Below are 27,815 nucleotides of genomic sequence, written 5' to 3' on the forward strand. Positions count from 1 at the left end.
TAAGTGGGAAGCCACCTCTTTTTACTATTAAATACTGGAAGCTGATATTAAAATCGGGAATCAGAGAAAACCCAGCTCCTGCCACTTTACATGCGGCATTTTGGGGAAGTCTGCTGTCTCCTAACATAATTTGCAATTGATTTGAGCCAAAGAGTTCAATTTTCTCCTTGATATTCTGGCATTTTATGAGATCAGGCCCTCTGAATGTAACTAGTACTACAATGAAGCAACAAAAACTCATAAAGCAAAAATTCTGTTGAAAGGACACAACCTCCTATGTTTTGAGAAAAAGACAACATCTCAGGTTTCCTTCCTTCTCTTTTTGATACCTGATAACTTCATCTTCCCATAGTGAATATTCAATATTTCAAAAATATTTCCCTTAAAGAAAAAAAAATGGAACAGGGTACTTCCAATGAAAGATCAATCCATAAATTTCCCAGACTGCCACTAGGATTCACCAAAGGAAATTTACAGTTTAAAATGAAAAAAAAATGTTCATCAATTAATTATCTTTCAGCTAGCTGCCTATCCGCTTGAACAAAAATATATGGGTTTACTTCTTTAAAAGTCAGATCAAAGGTACTTTAGAAAATTAACATCTTTCTTTTATCACTAAAGGGAAGATAAATCAAGATGAGGATTTATTCTTCAAACTCACCTCCTCGATTTATGATAACATAAAAGAAATCCCAGTCCCTAAGATCCCACCTTCTCTGTTAACACTGGGGTAATTGTATCATGTTGCACCCTGTTCTTTAATATGGCTACACTCCATGCTTACGAAAAATGAAAACAGAAGATAGAAAACACACCGGTGGTTGCCAGGTGCTGGAGAAAGCGGGGAATGGGGAGTTCAGAACTAGACTGAAGCAGCAGTTGTCTAACATTATTAATGTAATAAATGCCAATGAACTGAGAACATTAAAATGGTTAATTTTCGGGGCGCCTGGGTGGCTCATCTGGTTGGGTATCTGACTCTTGATTTCAGCTCAGGTCACGATCTCATGGTTTGTGGGTTCGAGCCCCACACCGGGCTCTGTGGTGGCAGTGTGGCACCTGCTTGAGCTTCTCTCCCTCTCTCCTTCCTTCCCCCTCTCGGTCTCTCCCCATGCACGTACACTCGTTCCTTCTCTTTCTCAAAATAAATAAATAAATAAAACTTAAAATGGCTAATTTTATGTTATGTGAATTTCACCTAAACAAAACAAAAACAAATGTAAAAGCAGGAAAATCCCAAGGTTGCCCTAAGGACAACATTTCATCAGCAGCTCACTGACAGTGAGAAGTCAGCTAGGAAAGGAGGGCATGCAGTGGGATTGTTTTACACCATCCACTCGTGAAAATGTGACTCTGTACCTTTTCCAACCTACAGAAGAATTCTAGCTACTAAACCAAAGACTGAAGCACCACCAAGAGGCTCTCCGTCCAAAGAGAGCCAGCCTAAGGGTGAAGGGATCTGGGTTTGGTCTCAGCTCTATGAAGAGAGCTCAACTATGCTGTGTATCCTTGTCTCTGAAGTGGGAATACTTATGCCTCACAGGGTGGCTGTGAAGGTCACATGGGCACCACCTCACATGATGGGGCATGCCCAACATGATTTCCTTTGGGCTGCTCAAGAAAAGAAACAGCTGTGTAAACTACAGTTGACAGATCAAGCAGATGGCCATGTTTCGCTGGAAGAGGATGACGGGCATACAGAACCCATTAAGGACCACAAAATGCCAAGGGCCACAGAGTAAGTGGAATATTCACGTACCAGCTCCAAACTGTTTGCTCCAGGCATTAGTGAGATGCACCATAAATATCAAAAGTTAACCACAAATGGGGATTTTGAAGGTGAGACACTGTTATGAGACAGGTGCATTGACTTTTGTTTTTAAATTTAACGTTTCCTACACATAATCCCTGGTATAAAATTTAACACCAATTATCTTGAGAACAGAACCTCACCTGTAGCCAGCCTCCTTAAACATACACACCTACACACACACACACACACACACACACACACACACACACACACACAGAATCTGATTACATGATGGCATTCCAACCCAACGACATTACCAAGCAATAGCACTATTCATCTTGTCTCTCATAGTTACTTCCTCTAAATGTTCTTCCAGTTAATGACCTAACCAGCTGGCCTTCAACCTCACCTAACCTCATAGCCCCACTCTAGGACATCAATTTTCCAGAACCTAGTCTGATTCTTGTTGAGCTTCTTCCTCATGTGGATAGAACGAAGATGCCTACGTGCCTCCACTCCAAAGACCCTATTCTAGTCATGTTAGCAATTCTGGAATGGTAGCAAACATGAAGTTCAAACCTAAAGGAAAAAAGCTTGATTCTTCTTCATTAGTACTTAGGATAGTTTTGGTCACATCTGTGAAGATTCTGGCCCTGACTACAGATAGATATGGACACCAAAGCCAAGAGCTGACCTGCAAATCTTTCTGTTATTTATCCATAAAAGTCTCCCAGCGATCAGAAAATGAACAGTCTTAACCCAAAGTTTCAGGCTTTTTTTTCTCATCCACAGTCCAGTGAAGCGATCTTGACAAAGGCAAAGACAGAATAATCCCCCTTGGTCTGGATTACCACCAAACAGTCTTCGAATTGCCTGATGTGTACAAAAGAGATGATTTCTTGATCATGGGGACTAAGTTCCTCACCCCATTCAACAGGGTAACTCCATCAGAAGTGATGTGTGCTACGTGCCAGAAGAAAAATGAAGCCATGGCTTGGTAAATGAGGCCATGTTGGATAACTGAATACTTTTGTGTTTAAATTTATGAGTGTCTGACAGTATTGGGGCAGTTGCTGTGAGAATCAGTAATGCCCATTACATTCCTTTTGGAATGAGGAAACCTGGAATAAATATACAAGGAATAGAAACATTGTGCTCTGTGCTGTATATAAAATAACTCATTTAGTACAAATTAACCAGTTGTGCAATAAGCTAAACACTATGCTTTCTCAAGAAGAAAGAATATTTCTTAGTGAACAAGAAGACTGAATGAAAGAGAAGATTGAATATATTTTAAAAATTTTTTTAATGTTTATTTTATTTTTGAGAGAGAGAGACACACACAGAATCTGAAGCAGGCTCCAGGCTCTGAGCTGTCAGCACAGAGCCCGACGCAAGGCTCGAACTCACAAACTGAGAGATCATGACCTGAGCCAAAGACAGATCCCCAACTGACTTAACCATTGAACCATCCAGGTGTCCCAAGAAGGTAGAATATTTTTAAGGAAGTCAGAAAAGCATTGGCTACAGACAGCATATGGATGGGAGGGCAGGAGGGAAGTGACAAGTCCAAAGACCTAACTTGGAAAAACACCAAAATACTTTTGCAAAGAAATACCAAAAGAGGTCAATGCATATAAAATAGAAAATGAAGGACTTGAAGATGAATATATTCGCAAAATCTTTAAGAGAGTAGTGAAATTAGAGGCCCTTGGCACAGTCAAAAGAGCATGGAACATCTTGTATGAAAAACTGTTGCCTGAAATGAACCCAAAGTTCCATACAGGATCTGGGAGGTATCACCTGCTGAAGGGGGACCTGCTTGGTGAGCAGAACTTACCAATAACCGGTTTATGGGGACTGGTTAAAAGATAGAAGAGAAGAAAGATAATAAGAAAAAGCATGTTGAGGACACAGTATGTCCAAAAATAGAAATATAAAGAGTCAGCCTAAGAACTGGCCAAGAGAGCATTAAACACACTGTAAGAGAAGAACAAGCCAGGTGACCAGAAAGCACTGGAAATCTGAGATCACTGAGTTTACAAGAAAGTGAGGGGCAGCTCTGAGGACATTTTGTTGGCTCTATTAGGGCAGGAAGGAAGAAGCCATAAGTTACTTACTAGGGGCTCAATGAGATGTACTGCAAATCACTGAAAATCAAATATATTTTTTAAATGTAAGCTGTGATCATTATTTTTGTCATTACCTTAAGTGGCTGGGAAAAAAATAAACCTCAAACTCCAGTATTGGACTGGATCATCTGTGTCTCAATTTCCTTTATCTACACATACATTATTCAAAGCTTTGAACCACACAAGAACAAAGAAGGTAATGGAACAAATCCCCACATGCTCAGAGGCGAAGCTGACGGCTGGGAAACATGTCTCCATCTAATCCGACCTTTGGAAAGGAATGAGACAGAGACAAAGAGTGGCAGCTAGATATACACAGCCAGCCCTTCCTACTCTTCCTCCTTTCAAAAGTACCTACTGAAGAGGCACCTGAGTGGCTCAGTCAGTTAAGCCTCCAACTCCTGGTTTCAGCTGAGGTCATGAACTCCCAGTTTCGTGAGTTTCAGTCCTGCATTCTGAGCTGCCAGCACACAGCCTGCTTAGGTTTCTCTCTCTCACTCTCTCTCTGCCCCTCCCCAACTCATGCTGTCTCTGCCTCTCTCAAAATAAATAAACTTAAAAAAAAAAAAGACTTCTCCCCTTTACATTAAAAAAACAAAGTACCAAAAACAACAACAACAACAACAACAAAAAAAAAAAACACCAAAGTACCTACTGAGCAGTGATCATGCACCAAGCTCTGACTGGGAAAGGCACAAGACACAATGGTGCGTACTTATTTAGAGAAATAAATCCTGCCTTCAAGGAGCTTACGATCAAGAAGGAATAAGACAAATACTCAGCTAACACAACTGGAAAAGTTCTACCATTTGCTCTCTGAGCAGCTGAACAGAATCTTAACGCAGACAGTACACAGATGCATAGTCTAAATAGGGTCTAAAATAACCGGATGACCTTTTTTATTTCCCATGTATAGCAGGAACACAGCAGAATTTTTAAAAATTATCCTATACAAATGAGTAAGTTTAACCACCAGCAATAACTCTTGCTCCTGGATGAATGCTCCTGAGAGAAAATATATTCAGACTTTAACGACAAACTGCTCAAATTGCCAGTGCTAAAATTCACACCTTCGTAAACACAAGAGGCAGCATGACATGTCAAGAAGGTATTTGGGCAAGTCACTAACCCCCACCCCCTGTAGCTCAGTTTTCTCATTTATAAAATGGGGAGAGAGAGATCACTCATAGGGTGCCCATAACAAAATAAGATGACACATGCAATCATCCTTTTAAAACTCTTCACCACTGGGACGCCTGGGTGGCTCAGTCGGTTGGGTGTCCAATTTTGGCTCAGGTCATGATCTCACAGCTGATGGGTTTGAGCCCCACATCGGGCTCTGTGCTGACAGTTCAGAGCCTGGAGCCTGCTTCGGATTCTGTGTCCGTGCCCCCCCCCTCCCTCCCCCTCCCCCCCCCCCCCCCCCGCAACCGCTGCCCTCTCTCTCTGCCCCTCCCCCACTCACACTCTGTCTCTCTGTCTCTTAAAAAATAAGTAAACATTAAAAAAATTAAAAAAAAAAAAAAGCAACTCTTCATTACACCACTGTGTGTTCTCTTCAAGTTGCTGCTGCCCGGTCATAAACATCTGTTCCTGCACATGAGCTCTTGCTGGATTTCACACATTTCTTCATACACATACAGTGCAGAAGGCATAGGTTTGAAATTTTGTAGCTTCAATATTCTTAAGCCTTTAGAGCTGCTTCCAATTGAAAGTCATCTTTTTAATGTCCACTGAAGGGAATTTACACTGTATTTATGGCCTGGACATAATCATTACCTTCCAATAAAAATGACTCATTAAATAAAAAGCAATTTTCACCCATGAGCTCTTAGGATATATTTGCTTACTTATGGAAATCCAATAGCCTCTTGCTCCATAATTTCTGCATTTCTCAGTACGATTATTTGGGGTTCATATGTCTATTCAAGAGTTGCCAAGTCAGAGCAACTCAGAAACGCTAAAAGACAGAAAACAGTAACAACGAACACCCAAGCAAACAAAAATGCACTTCACTTCCCAAAATGAGAGATTTTAAGATCCATCTGAGAAAGACAGATAACTCCTGATCTTCCTTCACCTTCTGTTGAGAAGCCAAAACACAGCAAGGCTGGTGTTTCCGACCTCTTTATTAAGAATCCCATGTGCTGACTAGGAAATATTCCTCTGCTACGAGATGAATCTTCTTGAGAGTGACAAGCCATCTACTCAAACCTGGTGGGCAAGCTCTGCATGTTAACTTAGCATTTGAGGTCCCCAGAATGACTGACCACTTGCCCAAGAGCCAACCCCACATGCATGCTCCCCAAACGGGTGGCTTTCCCAAGGCAACTCTGTCTGCCTGAAAACAGAACTGCCTGAAATAGTATTAGACAAAGCAGACAATTTAATTTTATGAAAGGGCTGCAAATTTGACCTCACAGCTGGAGAAAGTGCATTGTTTTGATCAGAACAAAAGAAAGCAAAAGCCTCTCTTTCCCCACCCACCTCAAGCTAAGAGGCAGCCAGTTGATCCCAGCAGAGAATTTTTAACACCCAGAGTTCACGCGCAGATGCTAAAGTACCACGGGGCATAGCTTTGCTCAGCACACCCTGCCAGGAGCCACAGGGAGATGGTCTGTGTTCGTTCATGTTTTTAATGGCTCCCTAATAATTTATAATGACAATGCTACTGTTTCTCATTTCAGTGTCTAATGTTTTAATGTTGGGTTTATTTATCTTACCCAAAACAACATAATAATTGCAGAGCAGAAAAACCACTTTGGGAAAAGGAGTGTTTGCACATGCTAATGATTTAATTTAAATAGTTCTGTGAATAAAAACTGAGGATGTGTGATTAAAAAAAAAGTGTGCTTTCATCTTTGTTTCAAATGTTATATATGATGTTTTTAGGTCAGTAAACAATAGAATGTAAAATATTAAGCTGTAAAATACCATAAAGGACAATCATCTAAAAACCTCTCATGTATAAGGTGCACAAATAGTCAACTTTGACATCGGCCATTCTAGTAAGAGGTGGTGTTGCTTAGAGCCAAGCCAGTAATCATACCTCTCAGTAATAAATATGGTTAATGATGACAACCGAAGGCATTAAAAACATCTTCTGAACCATCAACAGTAAACAGTACTCCTGTTTACAAGTTCTGAGTTCAAAGCTCCCTGACCAGCCGTGGACCACGGAAAAGCCATGTATCTCAATAAGTCTCACCTTCCTCAACTGTCAACGCAGGGCACTGGACTAACCATGCTCCAAAGAATCATCAAAGAGTTTTTAAAAATCCAGTTCAAGGCCAAGGTGATCCTCACCTTCAACAACTAAGGGAAACACAGCCCTCCAAGTTCTACCAGCCCTACAGTGAAGACACACAAGAGAAAATCTCCAGGGAAACATTCCATGTGATATTTCAGAGAGATGAACATGTTTGTGATCTCATAGAAGGAGGACTGTTAATTGGAGGATCAGACAACAAACTGATGGATAGACACTATGCAACATTATAGTTTGCCTCCTGTGTAGATTCTTCAGAGTGAACTTGACATTTTAGATCTAATTCAATCATGCAAGAAGCCCATGATTCATGGATTTCCTAACCACGTGTATCCAGACCTGACCCCCAAACCCATCTCTCCCCGCTTACTGAAAACCTTTCACAATGTCCCTGGAACTCAAGGTGTTTATGGAAACATTAGACAAGTTTTTTGAAAGTGTCCATGACCTGGATTTAATTTTCCATGTAAATGGGGTTCACGGTATTCTTGCAGAAATGGTGACTGGGGGTAATGGCACTGGAAACCAACATGAAGAAGATGGTTACACAAGTTGATGCACAAAATTAACTGGAGAAATCTGAGGTAATACCTTTCACTGGCCTATTTTGTATTAGTCAACATTTTTCTCAGGCTGGCTTAATGGGAGCTACAGTCTGTCCTGTAAAGAACATGAATCTTCCTGGGGCGCCTGGGTGGCTCAGTCGGTTAAGAGTCCAACTCTTGACTTCAGCTCAGGTCATGATCTCATGGTCATGAGTTCGACCCCCGAAGTCGGGCTCTGTGCTGACAGTGTGGAGTCTGCTTGGGATCCTCTCTTTTCCTCTCTCACTGCCCCTCTCCTGCTCTCTCACTCTCTCTCAAAAATAAATAAACTTTAAAAAAAAGAATATGAATCTTCCTGAGATCCCGAGAATTATGAACATTCGTGGTCTCATTACAAAAGTGTCAAACCTAGTCCTTTCAAATAAAAAATTGAAAAGGCTCCTCCCAGGTAAAATCCAGGGGGAAAGTCATCCAAGCATACCATGCAGTTGTGTACCAAAAACAGAGGAGGAGAGTCATAGCTTTTACCCTTGGATTTAAGTCAAGGTATCTTATAGGTGATGTATAATCAGTATGGAAGTTCAATGTCACTTTTCTTGCTCAGTGATTTTAAAGAAATTAAGTAGTTTCACTGTCATATTTATCTTTCTTTGATAAATTACATTCATGTGCCCACCTAAGGCATGCCTCCATGTATCGGCTATTACAGTATTTCAAAAAGTATTTGTCACATTTCTTTAAACTATGTACAATCCAAAATGTTGGGTGTTTTGTGTGGATCCCAAGTGCAGCATTCCACAATTCTTTCTTATTTGTCACAACTGTTAAAGAATCAAGTATGTGTTGCATGAAAAGATTGTCCTTTTCCTCTTAGTTTAAATAAACTCCAAGGTAACTGGACTTCTAAAAAAGAATCCAGTTCAATTATAATCTTAGCAGAAAGCAAACTAAATTACTGTAATTCCTTGACAGTCAGTAATTTACATAGAGTATGTGTATGTGTATTTATTTATTTATTTTTTCAACGTTTATTTATTTTTGGGACAGAGAGAGACAAAGCCTGAACAGGGGAGGGGCAGAGAGAGAGAGGGAGACACAGAATCTGAAACAGGCTCCAGGCTCTGAGCCATCATCAGCCCAGAGCCCGACGCAGGGCTCGAACTCACAGACCGCGAGATCGTGACCTGGCTGAAGTCAGACGCTTAACCGACTGCGCCACCCGGGCGCCCCTGTGTATTTATTTTTAAATAGGACAACACACTTGCACTTTTCTCACCCTCCTGATGAAGATGGAAGTCTCCGTGCTTCAGCAGCTGGGACATCACACCTGACACACCAGAAGTTCATTCCAATAGGTCTAAAGACAATACAGCTGACAATAATAAAAGTATAATTGCTACAAAACAGTACTCAGAAAAATGGGACTCCGGAAGGAAGACAGGAAATAAGTGTAATTAACGAGAGGGGGGAGTGAAAAACTTGTTTCTCTAATGGGGCAGACGAGCTGGAGTGAAAGGGAATTTTAGACAGGGTCCTTGACGTTAAGACTTTTGACTAACTGGAAAATACTTTTAAACAGGATACTTCTGTGTTTCAATAATCTGCATTTATAATAATTCTGTCTTTTATATTGTATTCTTCTACAGGTAGTTCACAATAGTTTTGTTAATCACTAAAAGTACTTGACTGAGTGTGTCTGAAGCAATCAACCAAGTTTGCTCACCATTTTTGTTGTCTGACCCCAAGTTGAAATAACCAGCTTACAAATATAAAATTCCTTCAGGACGCGATCCAGAGGTCATCTCCTTGGTGATGCATTCTTTGGAATCCATTACCACCTGTATACTTTCTTTCTCCCTTACTTTCATTATTTTTCTGCTTAGCGCTTAAACCCATGTAGCATATTACACATTATACTTATCTTGACTGTGATCTACTTCCCCATTAGAATGTTTCAAGGAAAAGGATTTTGTCCATTTGGCTCACTGGTCTAACTCAGTGCCTTGAACACTGCCCGGCATATAGTTGGTGCTCAACATATATATATAACATACACAAAACCTTGGTGTGTGAATGTAATTCATTCTGGAAACAGGCTTGGCTTGTAATTCAAAGCACTTGTATATCAAAGTGAATTTCAAGAACCATTGGCTCAGTTGCCGTGACGTGATGCTCGGCATCATGTACTACTGACATTGCAAGGCATTGCTCATTTATCAAATTAAAATCTATTAGAAATGTTTGCTTGTCTTGTGGAACACTCACAGTACAAGTTACCCACAATCCAAGATTTTACTGTATATGATATGTCATAACATATGACATTATATATTGTAATATCAAATATATACCATAAATTATGTAGAATATATATACTATGATATGTTATGTTATTTTGCATGATGTACTTTATAATAGTATATCATGTATTTATTATGCTGAAAACACTTTAGTCTATATTACATGTTCATTATATTATGTTATACAATATACAATGTATTATATGTATATACATTATATTATATATGTATATACATTATGTTATATAATATACAATGTATTTTATTTATATATATATATATATATATATACACACACACACACAATGTACAACATATATTACAATAAATGATTGGATATTGCAGATATTCCCTTTAAGCTCCTAGCAACGAAGACCAGTGAGAAAATGGGATGCACTGAGCGGGGTGAGGGTGGCATTTTTCTAGGAGGGCCTAGACATGCAGACCACAGGAGCAGTGTCAGGACAAGCACAAGGGCTGTGGAGTCAGACAACATGAGCTGAAGTTTTGGCTCTGTTACTTCCTAGCTCTGTGCAATCGGGCAAGTTATTCAACCTCTCTAAACTTCAGTTCCCATATCCATAAATCTGCGATAGTAAGAGTACCTGCCTCATAAGTTTAATGTGAGGATTGAGTGAGCTCAAGTATGTGAGACAGCCTGCAGAGTATCTATCTAGCAGAAAGACTCTCCATAAGGACTCGATGATGGTGGTGATGCTGATGAGGAGGATAAAGAAGGTGATCATTACACTGTGACGAGGAATGAAGACAGGACACTCAGTTCAGCAGACAAAATTCAGAAATCTCCCACATCTGGTTCCCTCTCTGCCTCCCTCTGCACTTCCAGCCCATGAATTCATGCAGACACATTTGAAAGAATAGCACTCAGCTGTCACACACATGCTCCCAAGAAAGGAGAGATACTAAAAAGATGTTTTGCCCACATCAATAGAAGAATACAAAGTGCTGGCACTTTTCCCTTGTAGATCTAAACACGCCAGGGTCCAGAGAAACGGGAGTCGTAATGCCTTGACAAATCAGAGCCTTTGGGAAATGTATCCTTCCGTGTGGTTGCATGTTCTAAGAGCATGTGCCCAGGTAGCCATCACAATCTTATGGGTTGAGTTTTGTTCTGCTTACGTGTTGTTTTGATGAAAACTTCCAAACGCACTGAACTTCGCTGCCTGAGCCCAATTTGCATGGTGCCGAGATTCACTCAGAGATTCACTCAGCTCGGGTGGTGATTCTCTACCACCCTCCAGGCCCCCACTTGTTCCCTAGCCTCCTGACAGGAACTCCCACTACTACACCAGAGAAATGAGCTCCCCCAAGGCACTGACTGGTAAGGGAGACCTGCCAACAAACACAGCTCCCCCAGCTGCCCAGGCACACCAAGCACAACCCAGAAGAGCTGAGGACTTAATGCCCAGGTGGTGAAGCTGATCCGTAAGAGGTCAAAAATGGGAAAGAGACAACAGAAGAACCGCTTGTCCTCCCCTCCAAGCCCAGGCCGAGCGGTCCAAGATGCAAAAGTTCTATGTTGCCTCCCTGGACACACACGGGGAGACTGAGAAACGTGCTGGATGTTGTTGGGAAGCTGTAACCAATTTAATAACGTACCAATTTATATTTGGTGTCCCTTCCTTCAGACCTGGCTTCCTTTTCCACAAGCACCCGTGTTCCCTTGGGATTGCACCCTTAATAAAACATTAGCTTCCACTGTAACTTTCGCCCCAGGGTCTGTTTTCTAGGGAACCGGGGCCTCTACAATGACTGGGGCTATTCAGTAATGATCAACTATTACACCGCATAGTAATGAAGCGAAGGGCTCCCTCTGGGTTTCAGCCCTTAAGGAGACACTTAGGGCTGTTTATCCAGAGAGTGTCTGAAGTGTAGTGATTAAGAGCTCAGACTCTGGTACTGGCCTGCCTCATTTAAATCCCAGCTCTACCAGGGCTGGGAAAACTCAGACAGTCATTTAAAATCAAGCTTTTGATTCCTCATCTGTAAGATGTGGATAGCGAGAGTACCCACCTCATGGAATCCTTGTGAAAAGTAAATGAGTTAACACTTCTTTAATGGGTAGCATATAACAAACACACAATAGGGGTTAGCTACTTATTTCTCTTGTTGTCTGATTACCAGGGTTACTTCTCACTGTTGTTATTAAGCCTTTCTACAGCAATATCCCCCTTGCAATTTCTAAAATACAGTAGGATAGATATCAGGAAGTCTAGCTTATTAGAATTATGTGCAAAGTAAAAGTAAATAAGGTCTGGGCAAAAAACAGGAGTTCAGGTATGTCAGTGCAAATTATTTTTCAATAGGCTATTTACAAGGTCCCCAACAGCAATTTTTTTTTTTTTGCTTACATCCTAGTTCTTGAGTGTATCCTACCAAATTCTGAAGTTCTTAATTAGCAAGGTATTATTATATGTTTTGCAGTCATGCTGTATGACTGTGGAATACAGAATTCTGACCTAGCATTAGCACCCTTGAGTGCCTACACTATCCTACTTAAGAAACACAAGAATTTAGTCATTATAAATGGAATTCTCACTCACTCCAATTCTGATTATTTGCCCTCTAGGCTAAAACCACTTACAAATAAGACTATACCTACACTTTTAGCAACTACAACAATGTTTTATGAAGTTGTTGTCCAAAAACATATCACTGTGTTTTCATTTCCAATTTCATGGGTTTTGTTTTGTTTTTATTTGAGAGAGAGACAGAGAAAGAGAGAATCTCAAATAGGCTCCATGCTCATCTATGCTCAGTATGGACTCTGACACAGGGCTCAGTCCTACAACCCTGGGATCATGACCTGAGTCAAAATCAAGAGTCAAGTGCTCAACCGACTGAGGCACCCAGGCAACCCTCCAAGCTCATTCAGTTTAACCATGTGGTAAACACTCCTTTAGAAGTATCCTCAAGGGTTGAGAAAGAAATACATGAACCACTGCCCAGATCTGGGGAGAGCTGTAGGATATGCATGAGGGCAAGGGTGGATTTTTAGGAGAAAACTTTTAACTTTGTGTTCCATTTCCATGAACTCATTCAGGATCTCAGGGCCTCATACTGCCTCAAGTCTGATATGATATCCCAAGTATAGAATTCCTTATCAAAACTGACATTAAGTCAATGTGTTTTTTAAATAATTGCAGGGCTTTATCAACGTTCTAGTCAATGAAATCAGAAGCATACTACCAAAGTCAGCAGGCCATGGGGATGAAAATTATCCACTTGTGAGATATGCTACCAATGTATACATTATAACAGTCATAAATTTGATGATCCATAATCAATTTTAATAATGATGTGGACATTATGGCTCAGCAAAATCCCTCGTGATTTAGGGGAAACCTCCAAGTCATGCTTTTAGGGTATAGATAATGAGTCTAAATGAAAGAACTCCAACAGTTGCTAGGACAGGTCTCAGAGGCCCCTTTCATTTGTTTCCGGATCCCGATGTATCTTACTATTCAATTCCCAAACGTGTGTTATGAAACAGAGTAGGCCCAAGGAACAATGCAATTGTCTCGCCAGCCAACTGTTCCAAAAAGGCAGTGAGCCCAAGACTCTAAACTTCTTGACCTTGCAGATTTCTTACTCTTCAAGGGCTGTTTTGGCTACAGAACTTCCAGAGCACTTCCTTGAGATACTGGGACACACCAGGGAACCAGATCCACTCACATGCAACCTTGATCTTATATCCTTTGCGTGGTCTATCTACTGCCTCAATAATAGCCAAGAGGGATAAAGACCTTAAACCTGGCCCGGGTGTCACTGGCACCAATCTTCAAGTCAGGACTAGCCTTTGCAGCCTGGTCCAGCTCAGTCACTCCCTCCATTGACCTTGAAGATTTACTTCTTTCAGAAAAATGTTCATTTACCAGCATTGTTAGGCAGATGCTCATTTAACATGTAGCTATCTGAGGCAAACCTTAAGCCCCAGGGAGGACCCTAGCAATATTCACATGGCTATACATTTTTATTCATTTTTTGCAAAAGTAATATATTTTAACCACAACAATTTAAAATTTCTTTCTCTTTCCCCTCCAACTCCTCTATTACATTCTGCATCATCAAGGAGAGTGGCTGCAGGCATAAGAGAAAATGGAGTTAAAGATACATTAGGTTTGCATTCAGTGGCATACATTTATGTGGTTCCCCATCAGTCCCAGCTATAGATAAATTGTCGCTAGCCGTCCAGTGCAGGAATGGCTTCCAAAAACACTCCTACCACCTACTGAACCAAGAGACCTGGCAGTCTAGCACGGACATGAAGGACTAGAACTTGCATCACTATATGAACACGTCTTGTGGTGGGCAGAATTGGGACTACAATTCCGGTGGGGGGAGGAGAAACCAAGCTCAAATGTATGGAGCCAGAGCTAGCTTGTGGAAAATTCCCCAGTCATTAGATATGTATGCTTGTAACTGGAATATTTGGTTCTTGCCTACAGAGTCATAATGAGAATTCTCTCCTGAAATGCAGCACACAAATTATAAACACACCATGATCTTTTTCTTTTGTTGATTAGATTCCCAGAAATGGAAATTACTGGACTCTTTGTTTACCGAGCACAGACATGTAGCAGTATTAACAGCAAATGTGTCTGTTATAGCTCATACGAAAAAGAAACTTGATCGAGATTTTTTTTTTCAAATTTGACACCAACGTAGAAAATTTACATAGCATTACCAGTAACAAGTCATGACCACAGAGTAACATGTCTAAACTCTCAACAATAAAAAACAAATTTCAATCAACTAGCACTGGAGGAAAACTAAATAATCTTTCTTCACTTTCTATAGAAACAATTACAGAACTGTTAGCCCATGAAGAGGCAATCAAGCCAAACATGCAACCAAAAAATGTAGGGGAAAGGAAGTATCAGAGAGGTATGTCAGGAGTTTAATCAACAAAATATAATATTATTTTTCCGAGTTTTGTGACATTTGTGGTATTTGTTGAGTTTTAAACTTAAGAGCTGATGTGACTTCTTTCCTCGGTTCAAACAAATGCAGTAATTTTATAGTCATGAATGTTTATATTTTTTCTCAAAGCAGGCAACCAACAAATGATACAAGGTAGGTACTTCAAGCCTTACAAAACCTGGATCCGTTTCTGGGGTCAGGCATTCCTTGACAATTAAGCCTTGCTTATATATCATCATCAACTCTCACTGTAATGCTCTGGTTATCTCTCATTCTGTCTTGTCTCCAATTGGAATTTGTAAAAATCATCCCACAATGCCAAAGGGTGATGCTGAGGCCACAATAAACATGATGGATGGCTAGCACAAGGCACTCACTTACTTTGTGTCACTTACGCATCACACGGTCTGCAATTACATGCTTTTCTGTCTGTACAGCTAGCCCTTGACTTAATCATCTCAGCATCCTTTTCGAGTGCAAAGCACCAGTGCCCACAGGGAATCAGGGAACTACAAATGTAGGAATGAGGGAAAAAAAACAGGTGGCAAGAAAAAAGGAAGAAGGGAAACGGGGAAAAGGCAGATTTTTAAGGAAGCAAGTGGAGAAAAAAAAAACTATAAAAGTTGTTTAAGCTGTATTTTATAGATATTGGGGGTGAACCACAAAGGCTTTATGTTTTTACCATAGTATCTTTGCGTGTGTGTTTGTACACCTCAATTTTTTAGCTTAATTGCTCCCACTTTTATTCACTCTGACTCAAGACATTTCATATCCATACGCTATTTTAGCTCAGTATTATTCTCACCACCATACTGCTTTTTAAAAGCAACTAGAATATTAACTATGTTATGCAAATGAAAATGTGAATTTAATCACAAAGAGTGGCCCTAGAGGAGCCACTAAATCCTCCAACGTCCAAAGAGAAAATTGGAGACTCCTATTATATTCAGTAAGTCATATACCGGTGCCCAGAATTTAATATAAATTGAATTGAATCCTACACAGAACTCTTTGTAGATTCTGTCTGTCGATAAGACATGCTTTCAGAAAAACTGGTGAGCTAAAAATACAGACTACAGCCCATTTTCGTTTTCATTTCATTTTCTTTTCAATGAAACATTATGAATGTAGTGGCACCACATAAATATTTATCAAACTCTATAATTCTTCCAAATGTAATGATAAATGAAAGTATCTTTCACGTGCATACAAAACATCTGCAAAAAACATTTTCAGAAGACTGATATGAAACGCAAGCTATCTGAAATCAGAACCACTAATAGATGAAGTCATCGTTTGATAGTTTTCGTAACCTCTGCTTACCAGGCGTCTCAAGTTTTACTCTCTGTTAATTTAAGAAATAAAAATAAGGGGCACCTGGATGGCTTAGTTGCTTAAGCGTCCAACTTCGACTCAGGTCATGATATCATGGTTTGTGGGTTCGAGCCCCACATCGGGCTCTGTGCTGACAACTCAGAGCCTGGAGCCTGCTTTGGATTCTGTGTCCCTCTCTTGCTCTGCCCCTCCCCTACTCATGCTCTGTCTCTCTGTCTCACTCTCTCTCAAGAATAAATAAACATTTAAAAATTTTAAAAATAAATAAATAAAAATAAAAATAATTCAGCATCACTTGGCGCTGGGGACCCTGACATGAAGGGCCAGGTAAGCCACTGAAAACTTCCATTATTGATATAAAAGGAAGACCAATTTCAGAGAAAAGAACCACACAGATTTTCAGGTCATTGGTTTGCCACACTATTTGTATTTCCTCTTCATCATGGTCATTATTTTTATCATTTACTAGTTGCCCAGGAATAACAGCAGCTCAAACTTGATATGCAACACAGACATAATTACAGATTTGGACCAACAATCCTCCATTAAAACCTAAATTGCCTTCAGCCAACAGTTAAGAAAAGGTCAAGAAGAAGGCCCCTGCTGAAAAGAGTCATAAAAACATGCTGTTCATTATTTTCCAGAAGCTTCTAATCCTCTCTCCCACCTGGCTTATATGATAGCTACTAAGTTCATCTGAATGTTGCACAGTCTTCAGGGATCCTCCGGGAAACATTTTTTTTCTCTTAAATAATTATGATCAAAAGTCTAGAGCTGAGGTTACAACTCCAGAGCCAAGAAAAGTTTCTGCTGTCACAGATTATAACTTCATTCCCTCCTTTGCTTGCTCTGATCCCAAGGGGAAATTTTCAGGGCAAGCTTGGGCCAGAATTCAGGGAATCTCTTTAGATTTTGGTGGGTGGAGGTAAAAATATCGCCTTGAAAAAAGAATGAGGATGGAGAATGCCATTTGGTCTGGAATGATCAGGAATTGCACCAAAGTCAGCAAATAACATCCATATTACTGCTCAGCTTGTCAAAGAGGAGTTAACAGGCAAGTTTGGGGGAAAGAAGCTGGAAAGATTAACAGCCATCCAGAAGATAAAATAGGATTTCTGGCACCTCTGAATGTAAGAAAAAGGAAGCTTATATTTTATTACATCATGTAAGAGACATGCTACTATGGGAATTACCCACCCCTTTAAAAATGTGGGCTCCATGGGGGAGGGGAAGGAAAAAAAAAAAAAAAAAGGTTAGAGTGGGAGAGAGCCAAAGCATAAGAGACTGTTAAAAACTGAGAACAAACTGAGGGTTGATGGGGGGTGGGAGGGAGGAGAGGGTGCGTGATGGGTATTGAGGAGGGCACCTTTTGGGATGAGCACTGGGTGTTGTATGGAAACCAATTTGACAATAAATTTCATATATATAAAAATAAATAAATAAAAGGGGCGCCTGGGTGGCGCAGTCGGTTAAGCGTCCGACTTCAGCCAGGTCACAATCTCGCGGTCCGTGAGTTCGAGCCCCGTGTCGGGCTCTGGGCTGATGGCTCAGAGCCTGGAGCCTGTTTCCGATTCTGTGTCTCCCTCTCTCTCTGCCCCTCCCCCGTTCATGCTCTGTCTCTCTCTGTCCCAAAAATAAATAAACGTTGAAAAAAAAATATTAAAAAATAAATAAATAAAAAAAAATAAATACGTGGGCTAGGGCTAATGGTTTCTTCAGTGACAAAAAGCTCCTCATTTTTCACACAACACAGATTTTCTCCTTCCCAGTTTTCATTCACCCCCTGTGGACTATCTGATGATTAGAGACTAGAGATAAAAGAGTACTGGGCTCAGCACTGGTGCTGGCCAACAACCCTTCAGTTGAACTAAGTAAACAAAAGCTACTCAGTTGTATTACCCTATTACGGTATTGTATTATTCTTCCCTGGGCCACCAGGAAATGTGTCCTTCTCACTGGAGAAGATCAAGGTACAGCATCACAACATTTGAGAGCCTGAAAGATCCTGGTAGCACACCATCCAGCCATATCCCTTCTTCCTCTGTCTGTTGGGAGATGGTCTTCAGCAAAGCAAAAACCGTCTGCTCATTGTAGACAATAGATGGAAAGCATAACTAGATGGGGACCCGAAGTCCTCTGGTTTCACTTTCTCTCCTCGCAAAATGAAAGCGGTTGGTAATTACTCTCTCTCTACCGTTTCTCCAGGCCTCCGGTGGAATGTGCCGACACACAGCACCGCAGAAACCGGGGTGGACAGGATTTGCTGGAAAGCACCAGCCTCGGAAATATTTTTAAATTTACAATCTGTTTTAGAAATCTTTACATTAAAAAAATATTGCAGCAGTCAGGGTCCTAACAGAGAACAGAAGGCACACACTCCAACAGGGTAATTGGGAAGCGTTTAGTAAACAGACTATTTACCAAGGTGTGGGCAGGGTTTAGGGGCAATGATGCGGTCTCTAGGGTCAGGAACAGCAGGGAGCTGTGTCTACCCCCAACAGAGATGCAGCCAGGCCACAGTGGCCGGGGTAGAAAGAATCAGAGGGATATATCCCCTGCCCTGACTCTCTTCTTCTCTACGTTCCCAGGGGCAGAACCAACAGATGTCAGGGAACAAAGAGCCCACTGGCCAAGGAACTGAGGCACCTGGACACAAAGCAGAAAGAAGGGTGGAAAATGGGTCTGGAGAGGTAAATGGGAGACAGCTAGTACAGACACAGAAGGCAATTACAAAGTTATGTTTACTTACTGCTGGAATAAATGATAATTAACTTTACAGTGTTCGAGAAGTGTGAGAAGCTTCTTTTGGGTGTCCGATTGAATCCAACCACACATTAGGTTTCCTAAGCCTCAGCCGATTCTATGCAAACATTTGGAATAAAGAGAGCATTCTATGCTCACATACATTGGAGAAATGCTGGCTGGAGTTTCAAATTAAAGAAAGGTAAATATAGATGCACATGTGTTGTGCACGTGAGCTCCCTCTCCTAAGACACCAGATGTATGAAAATAAGGAAACAACTGTGCCTACCTCGTGGCATGGCTGAACGAGACAGGAGTATCATAAAGCATTCTGCACAGAAGTTGGCACATAGACGATGCTCAGTAAATATCAACCACTGCGGCCATGGCCACCAGCATCACCACCTGCAGCTGCATTCTGATCTCTCGGATGGCCTGGGAAACTTCCCACCACAGAAGACCGAAGTCTTACACTTGTAGCTCTGTGTCACTAGGTGCCTGTCCTTGTCCTTACACATAAGTAAGCACATGATTAATGTTAGATTATGAGACAGTGGTGAGAACTGCTGTATCTCATGCCAGGATGCAGGCTGCATTGGTATGTAGTAATTCTTCCCTCCTCTCCATTCCTCCGTAAAAGAAACATTCTGTGCCCCACCCCAGTGTCAAGCCTGGCCCCATGGCCTGCTTCGGCTACCAGAATGTGGGTCAGTTTTGAGCAGCGGCTTGAAGAGGCACCACAAGCTTCCAACAGCCCTCCTGAGCCCTGACCTCCACCCTGAGGAAAACAGCACATCCCAGACAATGTGGGTACTCCTTCACCCGGGTGCTGGCATCAGCAGGCATGTGGGGCAGGCTAGAATTCAAACCACAGTTGCTACTTCAACTGTTCTGTCAGACTTGGGAGCAAGGAGAAGAGCTGTCTGTTTCCAGAAACCATTAGATTCTGTGGTTGTTTGTTACACAGAACTAATACAAAAAAACCTAATACGCATGCTTAACAAAGTTACTCTAGCATGCTAATGTGGCAAAGAGAGGAGCTCACAAGAGATTTAGAGCCTGCCAGTCCCAGCTCTGACAAACTCCTAGATATGTCACCCTGACTGAATAAGTCTCATGAACCCCCACCTTGCTGGATTCCTGTGACAATTAGAAACAGCACCCACAAAGCCCCTAGCATCATGCCGGCACATAATAGATACTTGGTAAATGAAAAAATATATATATAATGAGCAATAATGGACGGCAAAAATATCTCCCCAATCATCCATGACTAATGCACTGAACTAGAAAGTGTTGATCCCAATTAAAATATTTCCTTAACCTCAGATAAATAAAACAATGAAATCATTGCTCTAGTTTGCAGCTTACAAAAGAATCTAATAGAAAATCACAGTTGAAAAAAAATACAATGTGCTCTTTCTAAACCTTCTAAAACTTCTGAGTCGTCAAGAATATGAATTCCTGTTGTGTCAAAGAATAAGAATGCATTCTTTGTGAAGGAAAAATGATTAAATTGCATCTTCCAGACTAGTAATTTAAATTGTGATCAAATCCACTGTAGCTGGGGGCCTCCCAGTTAATCCATTTACTGTGAACATTATTAAACATTTATTAAATGCCTGTGCGTGGTAAAAAAATTTCAAAGGTATGGTTTTGTTCGCTGAGCACCAAAAAAAAAAAAAAAAAAAAAAAAGTCAAGAACATAAAACTACTAAATGGATCAACTAATCCCGGCATATGCAGTTTCACAAAACAGGAGCACAGCAATTACCGAAGCACAGAAATAGATTTTTGATCCATCGGGAAGGCATTCAGAAAACTATCACCACTAATGAATAATAGAAGATTTATTCAGATTGTAAAACTTGACTAGAAGGAAATTTATCTAAAATATGAGCTCAATTTCCTGCCTTTCAAAAGAATACAGAAAAAGATTTTGCAGAAAAGATACAATCTGGGAGACAGTCTCTAAGGAGTCCAAGTAAATGCAGGGTAGGGTTTCCAAGGCACCTATAGAAGGAATGCTTGGAGGGCTTAAATGAAGATCCCTGGGCTACTACCCCACACCTACTGAATCGGAATCTTGGGGGAAAGGGCCCAGGAATCTGTATTTGTTACCAAATTCTCCAGCTGATTCATGTGCACTCCTAAGTTTGAGAACCACTAGACAATGCAAGCCATTAAATAACCTTTGGCAGCTAACTTAAAGGTTCTTGAAAGACAAAAACCCAAACAAGTTTAGCCCACTCCATGCCAAAAGGACCAAAGGAAGACAATAGAGTCTGGACTTGAGACTCAGTAACAGCTGCAGGGCTAAACAGCCATTCATTCTGCCAGGAGTGCAGGCTGTGATTTTTAGCACTTGGAGGCAAAGAGCTGATGGAAGCCTCAACGGTAATGCAAACCCAACAGCACCATGGTGATGACTTCTGTTGGACATACATTGGCCAAAATTCTCCTCAACCCCAGCATCCCTCTGGCACATGTCCTGGCAATCACTCCTCGTCAGTTTTCTGGGCTTGCATTTTAAAATAAACAGAAGGGGAGAGGGGAGAAAGTAAGATGGTTAAGGATATTATTACATGGAAATTCTGAAATTCATAAAAAATTTCAACACCCAGTCCCATAATGTATTTTTTTCTATAACAGAAAGAAAAACACAGTTATACTTTCTAAGAGAGGGGGAAAATCCGTAAAGGGGGTAAAAAACTGCTACAATAGGGGCACCTGGGTGGCTCAGTCAGTTAAGCGTCCGACTTTGGCTCAGGTCATGATCTCGCAGTTTGTGAGTTCAAGCCCCGCGTCAGGCTGTGTGCTGACAGCCTGGAGCCTGCTTCGGATTCTGTGTCTCTCTTGCTCTCTCTGCCCCTCCCCTGCTCATGCTCTGTCTCTGTCTCTCAAAAATAAACATTAAAAAAATTTTGTTAATAAATAAATAAAAACTGCTGCAATAGTTTTAAAAATTAAAAATTCTCTGGGGAAGTAAATCAGAATGTGTAGGAATGCAAAGAAAGGAACACCAAGTTAGGCCAGAGGAGACAAGTGGGTTCTAGGTCCATCTATATCCTACTAACGGGTCTGTGACCTCCCACAACTCATTTAGCTAGTCCTTCACCCAAAGGGGATAATGTTTACCAGTGAGAGCATTTTAAGTAACAAAGCAATGTCAAAATATAAGTAGCGATATTATCATCCATGGCAAAATTTATTTTATACAATCCAGAATCTAATGGAACAAAGTCAGAGCAGTGAGTTGTTGTTTTTGTTTGTTTGTTTATTTTAAGTAGAGACAAAGGATACCAAACTCTTGGAGTCAAGAATTACAAGGGAAGTTATGTCATCAGATGAAACAATACATGTATTTTCTGAAATCACACGCAAGATGAGAACAAAATAACATGGTACCAGTAGGGAAAATCTAGGCTACTCTCACCATATTGCTGCTGCTCTTCCCTGCATCAAGCTACACCAAGACGAAACTTCCAAATACAAACAACTCAACGTGGCTGATGTAGTCTTCTAGGTAGCAGCGGTTAATGATTCCACCTGATGCCTTCCTGTTTGACCTACCTTACACACATCCACCTGAGTCCCAACGATAAGCTTCTCTCACTGGAGAGCCACCAACAATGAGACTGAGAGTTTTGAAAAAGAAAGGGTGACTAAGGGCCAGTGCCATCAGTCAATGTACCCAGGGCTGTAAGGACTTTGAAAACAGTTTAACACTTATTACCAAATAGATTTTAGATCAACACCAAATTCAAGTGTATCTAGGAACATGAGGAAGTCCATACATGTCTTTAAATGGAAGATAGCATAGAATACTGCAGTTACTTAGAGCTGAGTTTGAAATGAGGCTCCAAATCATCTATCTTCTCTGCGTATCAGTTCATGAATTGATGATTATTAGTTGTACCTCATGGGGCGGTTGGGAGAATTAAATAAGACCTTACTATAAAAGTCTTCATAAAATGTTGTGCCCACCTTAAGTATTCCATGAAGTCACTGGTAGCAGTGCAAAGTATTACTACAAAGTAGACACTCGGTAAAGATACTGCCCTTCCCTTCTCATTTTGTATTTCAAAAATGAAAATACATTCCAGTGGAATGAAAAGTGATATATAATAAAATAGAGTGTGTGGCTAAATCAGAACACAATTTTCTTGACATTTACCTTCATTACGGCTATGGAGACCAATTTTACAATTTACACTGGCCATAATTACAGTCCATGTATATAAAAATCACAGTTTAAATTTGTGATGGTACATTCAGTTTTGCAACTGCTATCCAATATTTAATACAATTCCTCAAATTCTTTTTCTATCACTATAATAACACCTGTTTTCATCATCACTACCTGTTTTCATCATCATTATCCTTACTGGGAGCAAAGCACCCAGTGAGTGTTGCAGTGTGTTAATATATATTAATGTACCCCGAAAGCTGTGAAGTGCTAATATTACCATTTACACAAGAATAGAGAAGACACAACCCCTGTCATGAGATGACTACAATCTGAAGAACACTAGAAAATGCACAGTGCTAATCATGAAACACACACACATATGCACATGTCCGGGCACATGTACATTTAAAGATAAATAATGACAATAACAAGAACAGAAAATGTGTGTGTGTGTGTGTGTGTGTGTGTGTGTGTGTGTGTGAATATAATGGGTGGGGGACAATGAAAATATTGGGGTAAATTTGCCCCATATTTTAAAATGTCTCTATACAACAATCAAGTCTTACAAATAAAATCTTAAAATCAATTTTTATCAGCAAAATCCACAACATGCCCCCTCTAGCCGATCACGAAAACACTGGCGGAAGCATACTGCCATATATTAATTGAGTATCCACAGTGTGAATGCCTGTCGTTCAAAGGCCAGATGTGCCTGTGAAACATGAAAGCAACTACTGCAATATCACTCCAGCAAAGCTTTCCTAGAAAGGGAAAGACTGGTGTATAAGATCCATCTGAAAATCCATTTCACACTTCTAATTTAAAGCCAATTCAAATGTAATTTACTTTATCAGGGCCTTTAATTTAGTGAAGGTCAGAAGTGCAATCAACAGAGGTGAAAATTACTTACGCTTATCAAAAGATAAGCTGGTAATAGTGCAGAACAAGAGAAACAAAACACAGGGATTCCCATTGAAAACCATGGTTAGCACCACTGTATAAACGTGTCTTCTCACAAACCGATGCATTCTGAGATAAAGCTTTTACTTGTGTCATCTCTGCACCGAATGCAACCTCATTTGTCATTCTATTTCAGTGTGAGAATATTCCTTCTTTTCTCCAATGTTACAATTCGTGAGAGGTGAAACAATACTTGTGGCACAAAATATTAAACTTACCGCTCTCGTCATCTATATTGAACCTTCCAAGACCACTGCCATCCCTGATGGAGTACTGGATCTCTCCATCCCTCCCAGAGTCCTCATCTTGGGCAGCCACCTGCAGTACACTTGTTCCAATGCGTGAGTTTTCTTTTACAGATCCAACGACAGCAAAGTCTGGGAAGTAGGGAGTATGGAGGTTTTCGTTGACATCCACCACCTCCACCTCAACAAAGGAAACAGATGACAGAGAGACCGGTCGTCCTTTGTCTTTGGCCCGAACAGTGAGGTTGTAGAACTGCTGCTTTTCATAGTCCAACTCTTTGCTCAAGCGGATGGCACCACTGGCTTTATCTATTTCAAATCTCCCATTATAGTCATTGACCAAAGAATAGCGCACTTGACCCCCTAGCCCAAGATCTGGATCATGGGTCTCCAGCCAAGCAATGACAGTGCCAACAGGGAGATCTTCAAGAACCTTCACACTATAGCTACTGGGAATGAAAGCCGGGGAACAGTCATTGACATCATCCAAAAAAACCTTAAGAGTGACAACCGAAAACAGCTGCTGGCCACTTTCTGCCTTGTCTCTAGCTTCTATTTTTAAGGAGTAGTTTGCTTTAGATTCCCGGTCCAATTGGTCGGCTACATAAATGATTCCAGTTGAGCTGTTGATAGCAAACTGCTGTGTATCTGTCAAGACTGAATAAGTCACTTCACCATTAGAACCCAAGTCTTTGTCTCTGGCTTCCACCTGAATAATCTCAGTACCAATACTTGAACTTTCAAGAATGTTAACTGAGTAGCTGTCCTGAAGAAAGACTGGGCTATTGTCATTAGCATCCTCCACATTGATGGTCAGCAACCTCCATGAAGATTTTTGTGGATTACCTAAATCGTAGATGGTGATATTAAGGAGATAGAGGTCTGTGTGTTCTCGGTCCATAGGCAGAAGGACTTTAAGTTGCCCAGTCTCCATATCGATATTAAAGCAACTATCCGTATTCCCATCAGATATTGTGAATAGCACCTTTCCATTAAAGCCAGAGTCGGCATCATAGGCTTTGATCTTCAGGATGTTAGCACCAACGGGCAGATTCTCCTTCACAGCCACGTCAGAAGGAAATGACTTGTCAAAATGTGGCCCTTGCCTATTAACTGAATAAAAGTCGAGAAATCCATCTTCCAGATTCAGTTTCCCATTTGCTTTTGCCTTAATGAGTAGCTTCTCTGCCAGCTTCTGAGCCACACGAGTTTCTCGGCAACTGAAGCTCTTTGAAGACACCTTCCCATGCAGGACTGAAATATTAACAGACATGGGGTCCGCAAAATTCTCTCCATCGGTTGCTGTAATCCTGAGGGCAAAATTACCATTTTTGATGCCAGAATTCATCAGTGACTTTTTAAGCTGTAAAACACCAGAGTCTGGGTTTAAATAAAAGAAACCAAGTTCATTTCCGGAGATGATTTTGTACTTTACAAGTTCAAGTTCATCAATATCAATTGCTGAGACAGCTGTGATGTGACCCCCAACTGGAAAGTCATAGGAAATAACTCCCTGGCAAGCCACTTTTTCAAAAAGAGGGCTGTTGTCATTGACATTTCCTATTCGAATAGTCACATTGACTTCACTTTCATGGCGGTATGGCGAACCCCAGTCAGAGGCTCTTACGATGAACCTGTAAATTTCTGGAGAGGATTCAAAATCCAATTCTTCAGTTGTGCTAATAACACCTGTAAACTGGTTAATGGCAAATGGTAACAGATTAAGACTGGCAATACTGTAGGTGATGTACCCATTTTCCCCTTTATCCTTATCAGAAGCTGAAACCATCAGAACGCTTGTGCCCACCGGAACACTTTCATTCACAAAAGCATCATACAGCGGCTGCTGAAATTCTGGGGTGTGGTCATTCGCATCTTCTATGCCGATGGTAACTTGTGCTTTTAAATCTCCTTCCTTGTTTGTCACGTCCAGTTTATAAACCTCCTTCTTAACAGTATTCAGTGGCTGTGCTGTGACAATCAGACCTGACCGAGGATTAATTTTGAAGTACTGTGCATCCTCACCAGGAGATAATTTGTATTCCACATCTAGCGGTTCGGGACTTAATTTTACTATAGCAACCACAACACCAGGAGGGGAAAATTCACTAATGCTCACATCATACATTTCTTTTTCAAATCTAACTGGGACACTGTCTCTTTGGGGGTTGGCAATGTGGACTATCCTTACTGCTGAAAATTTCTGAGGTGACCCCTTATCTTTTGCTTGAAGAGTGAGATTGTAGCCATAAGGAAAGCTCTCCCAGTCAACCTTCTTTCTCTCCTTAATCTTGTACTCATTCATCCACTTGCCTTCCTTAGCCAGGAAGAACTGATCTAAAGGATCCCCAGCGACAATGGAAACAGACTCAATCTCTCCATTGGCCCCTTCATCAAGGTCATCGACTGTCACCACAGCGTATGTCGGCTCTCTGTCCAGTGAGAAAGGAACGTGAGTGACCACGTGGATAGTTGGGGCGTGTTCATTTATACGTTCAATGTGAACATAAAGCTTCGCAGTACTGCTCACTCCGTTGTTTCCGTAGAGCTTCATCCCCCGGTCCACAGCCAAAATTTCCAGGTCATACCTATTCTTTTCGTCATAATTTAACCGCCCGCTTAAAGAGATGACGCCACTTGTGGGGTGAACTGAAAAGAGATCAACTTTGTTTTTAAAGTAGTAGTAGAATTCTCCATTGGAGCCGATATCGGCATCTGTTGCTGTCACCTGGGCAACGCTAGTCCTTAAAGGTGTGCTTTCTGCGATTGTAACAGAGTATGTTGTGGGTGAAAACAAAGGTCGCAGATCGTTCATATCTAAAACCTGTATGTTCACTTTGGTCCATGCTTCCAGATCCTCTCCTCTGACAGAACCTTTTACTATCAATAAATAATTGTCCTGAATTTCCCTATTCAATATGGCCGAATTGCCACCTTTAGTTCTTATTCTGAGGAAACAGAAGTCTGCAATGATGACTTCCTCTGCTTTGAAGAAGCCTTCCTCGTCTCCAGATACAATTCTGTATTTGACATCCCAGGACAGATCTATTAAGGTGATGCCCATTCTACCCTGGCTGTGGACGTAGGTCCGTGCTGCTGAGTTCTCATACACGGTAGCATTGTAAACGGAGTGTGTGAAGTGGAAGCCCAGGGGCCCAGTCCCCGGAAGCCCCTGGGAGACTGTGGCCAAAAGCTTGAGAAGCAGGAGAATGAGGCAAGAAGGAGGAGGCCGTGTACCCACACAGTATCCCATAGTTATATCCATCGTATCATACCTCCATCCTGGAATGGGGTGGGGGGGGGGAGAAAGAGAGAGAAAAGATAAATTAACCTACAGAAAAGTGGGAGAAGGTGTAGGAATGCACCGTGAAGAAACAGTGCTTTTTAAAAACTTCATTA

The 27,815-nt window shown here is 41.0% G+C and overlaps 1 protein-coding gene and 1 pseudogene across 3 annotated transcripts in view; one reads left to right on the plus strand and one right to left on the minus strand.

Annotated features, from left to right (window-relative positions):
• The window catches only part of FAT3 (FAT atypical cadherin 3), a 669,639-nt gene that overhangs the window by 494,601 nt on the left and 147,223 nt on the right, over positions 1-27,815 (minus strand). For all 3 annotated transcript variants that reach the window (XM_043579958.1, XM_043579957.1, XM_043579960.1), the window contains exon 2: positions 24,390-27,698. In XM_043579958.1, the coding sequence (XP_043435893.1) occupies positions 24,390-27,681 (3,292 nt within the window). In that variant the 5' untranslated portion in view covers positions 27,682-27,698. The remainder of the gene's footprint in view (positions 1-24,389; positions 27,699-27,815) is intronic.
• LOC122482866 lies at positions 7,130-8,588 on the plus strand (annotated as a pseudogene).

This window comes from Prionailurus bengalensis, chromosome D1, assembly GCF_016509475.1.
Source record: "Prionailurus bengalensis isolate Pbe53 chromosome D1, Fcat_Pben_1.1_paternal_pri, whole genome shotgun sequence".
In the NCBI taxonomy this organism is placed as follows: domain Eukaryota; kingdom Metazoa; phylum Chordata; class Mammalia; order Carnivora; family Felidae; genus Prionailurus; species Prionailurus bengalensis.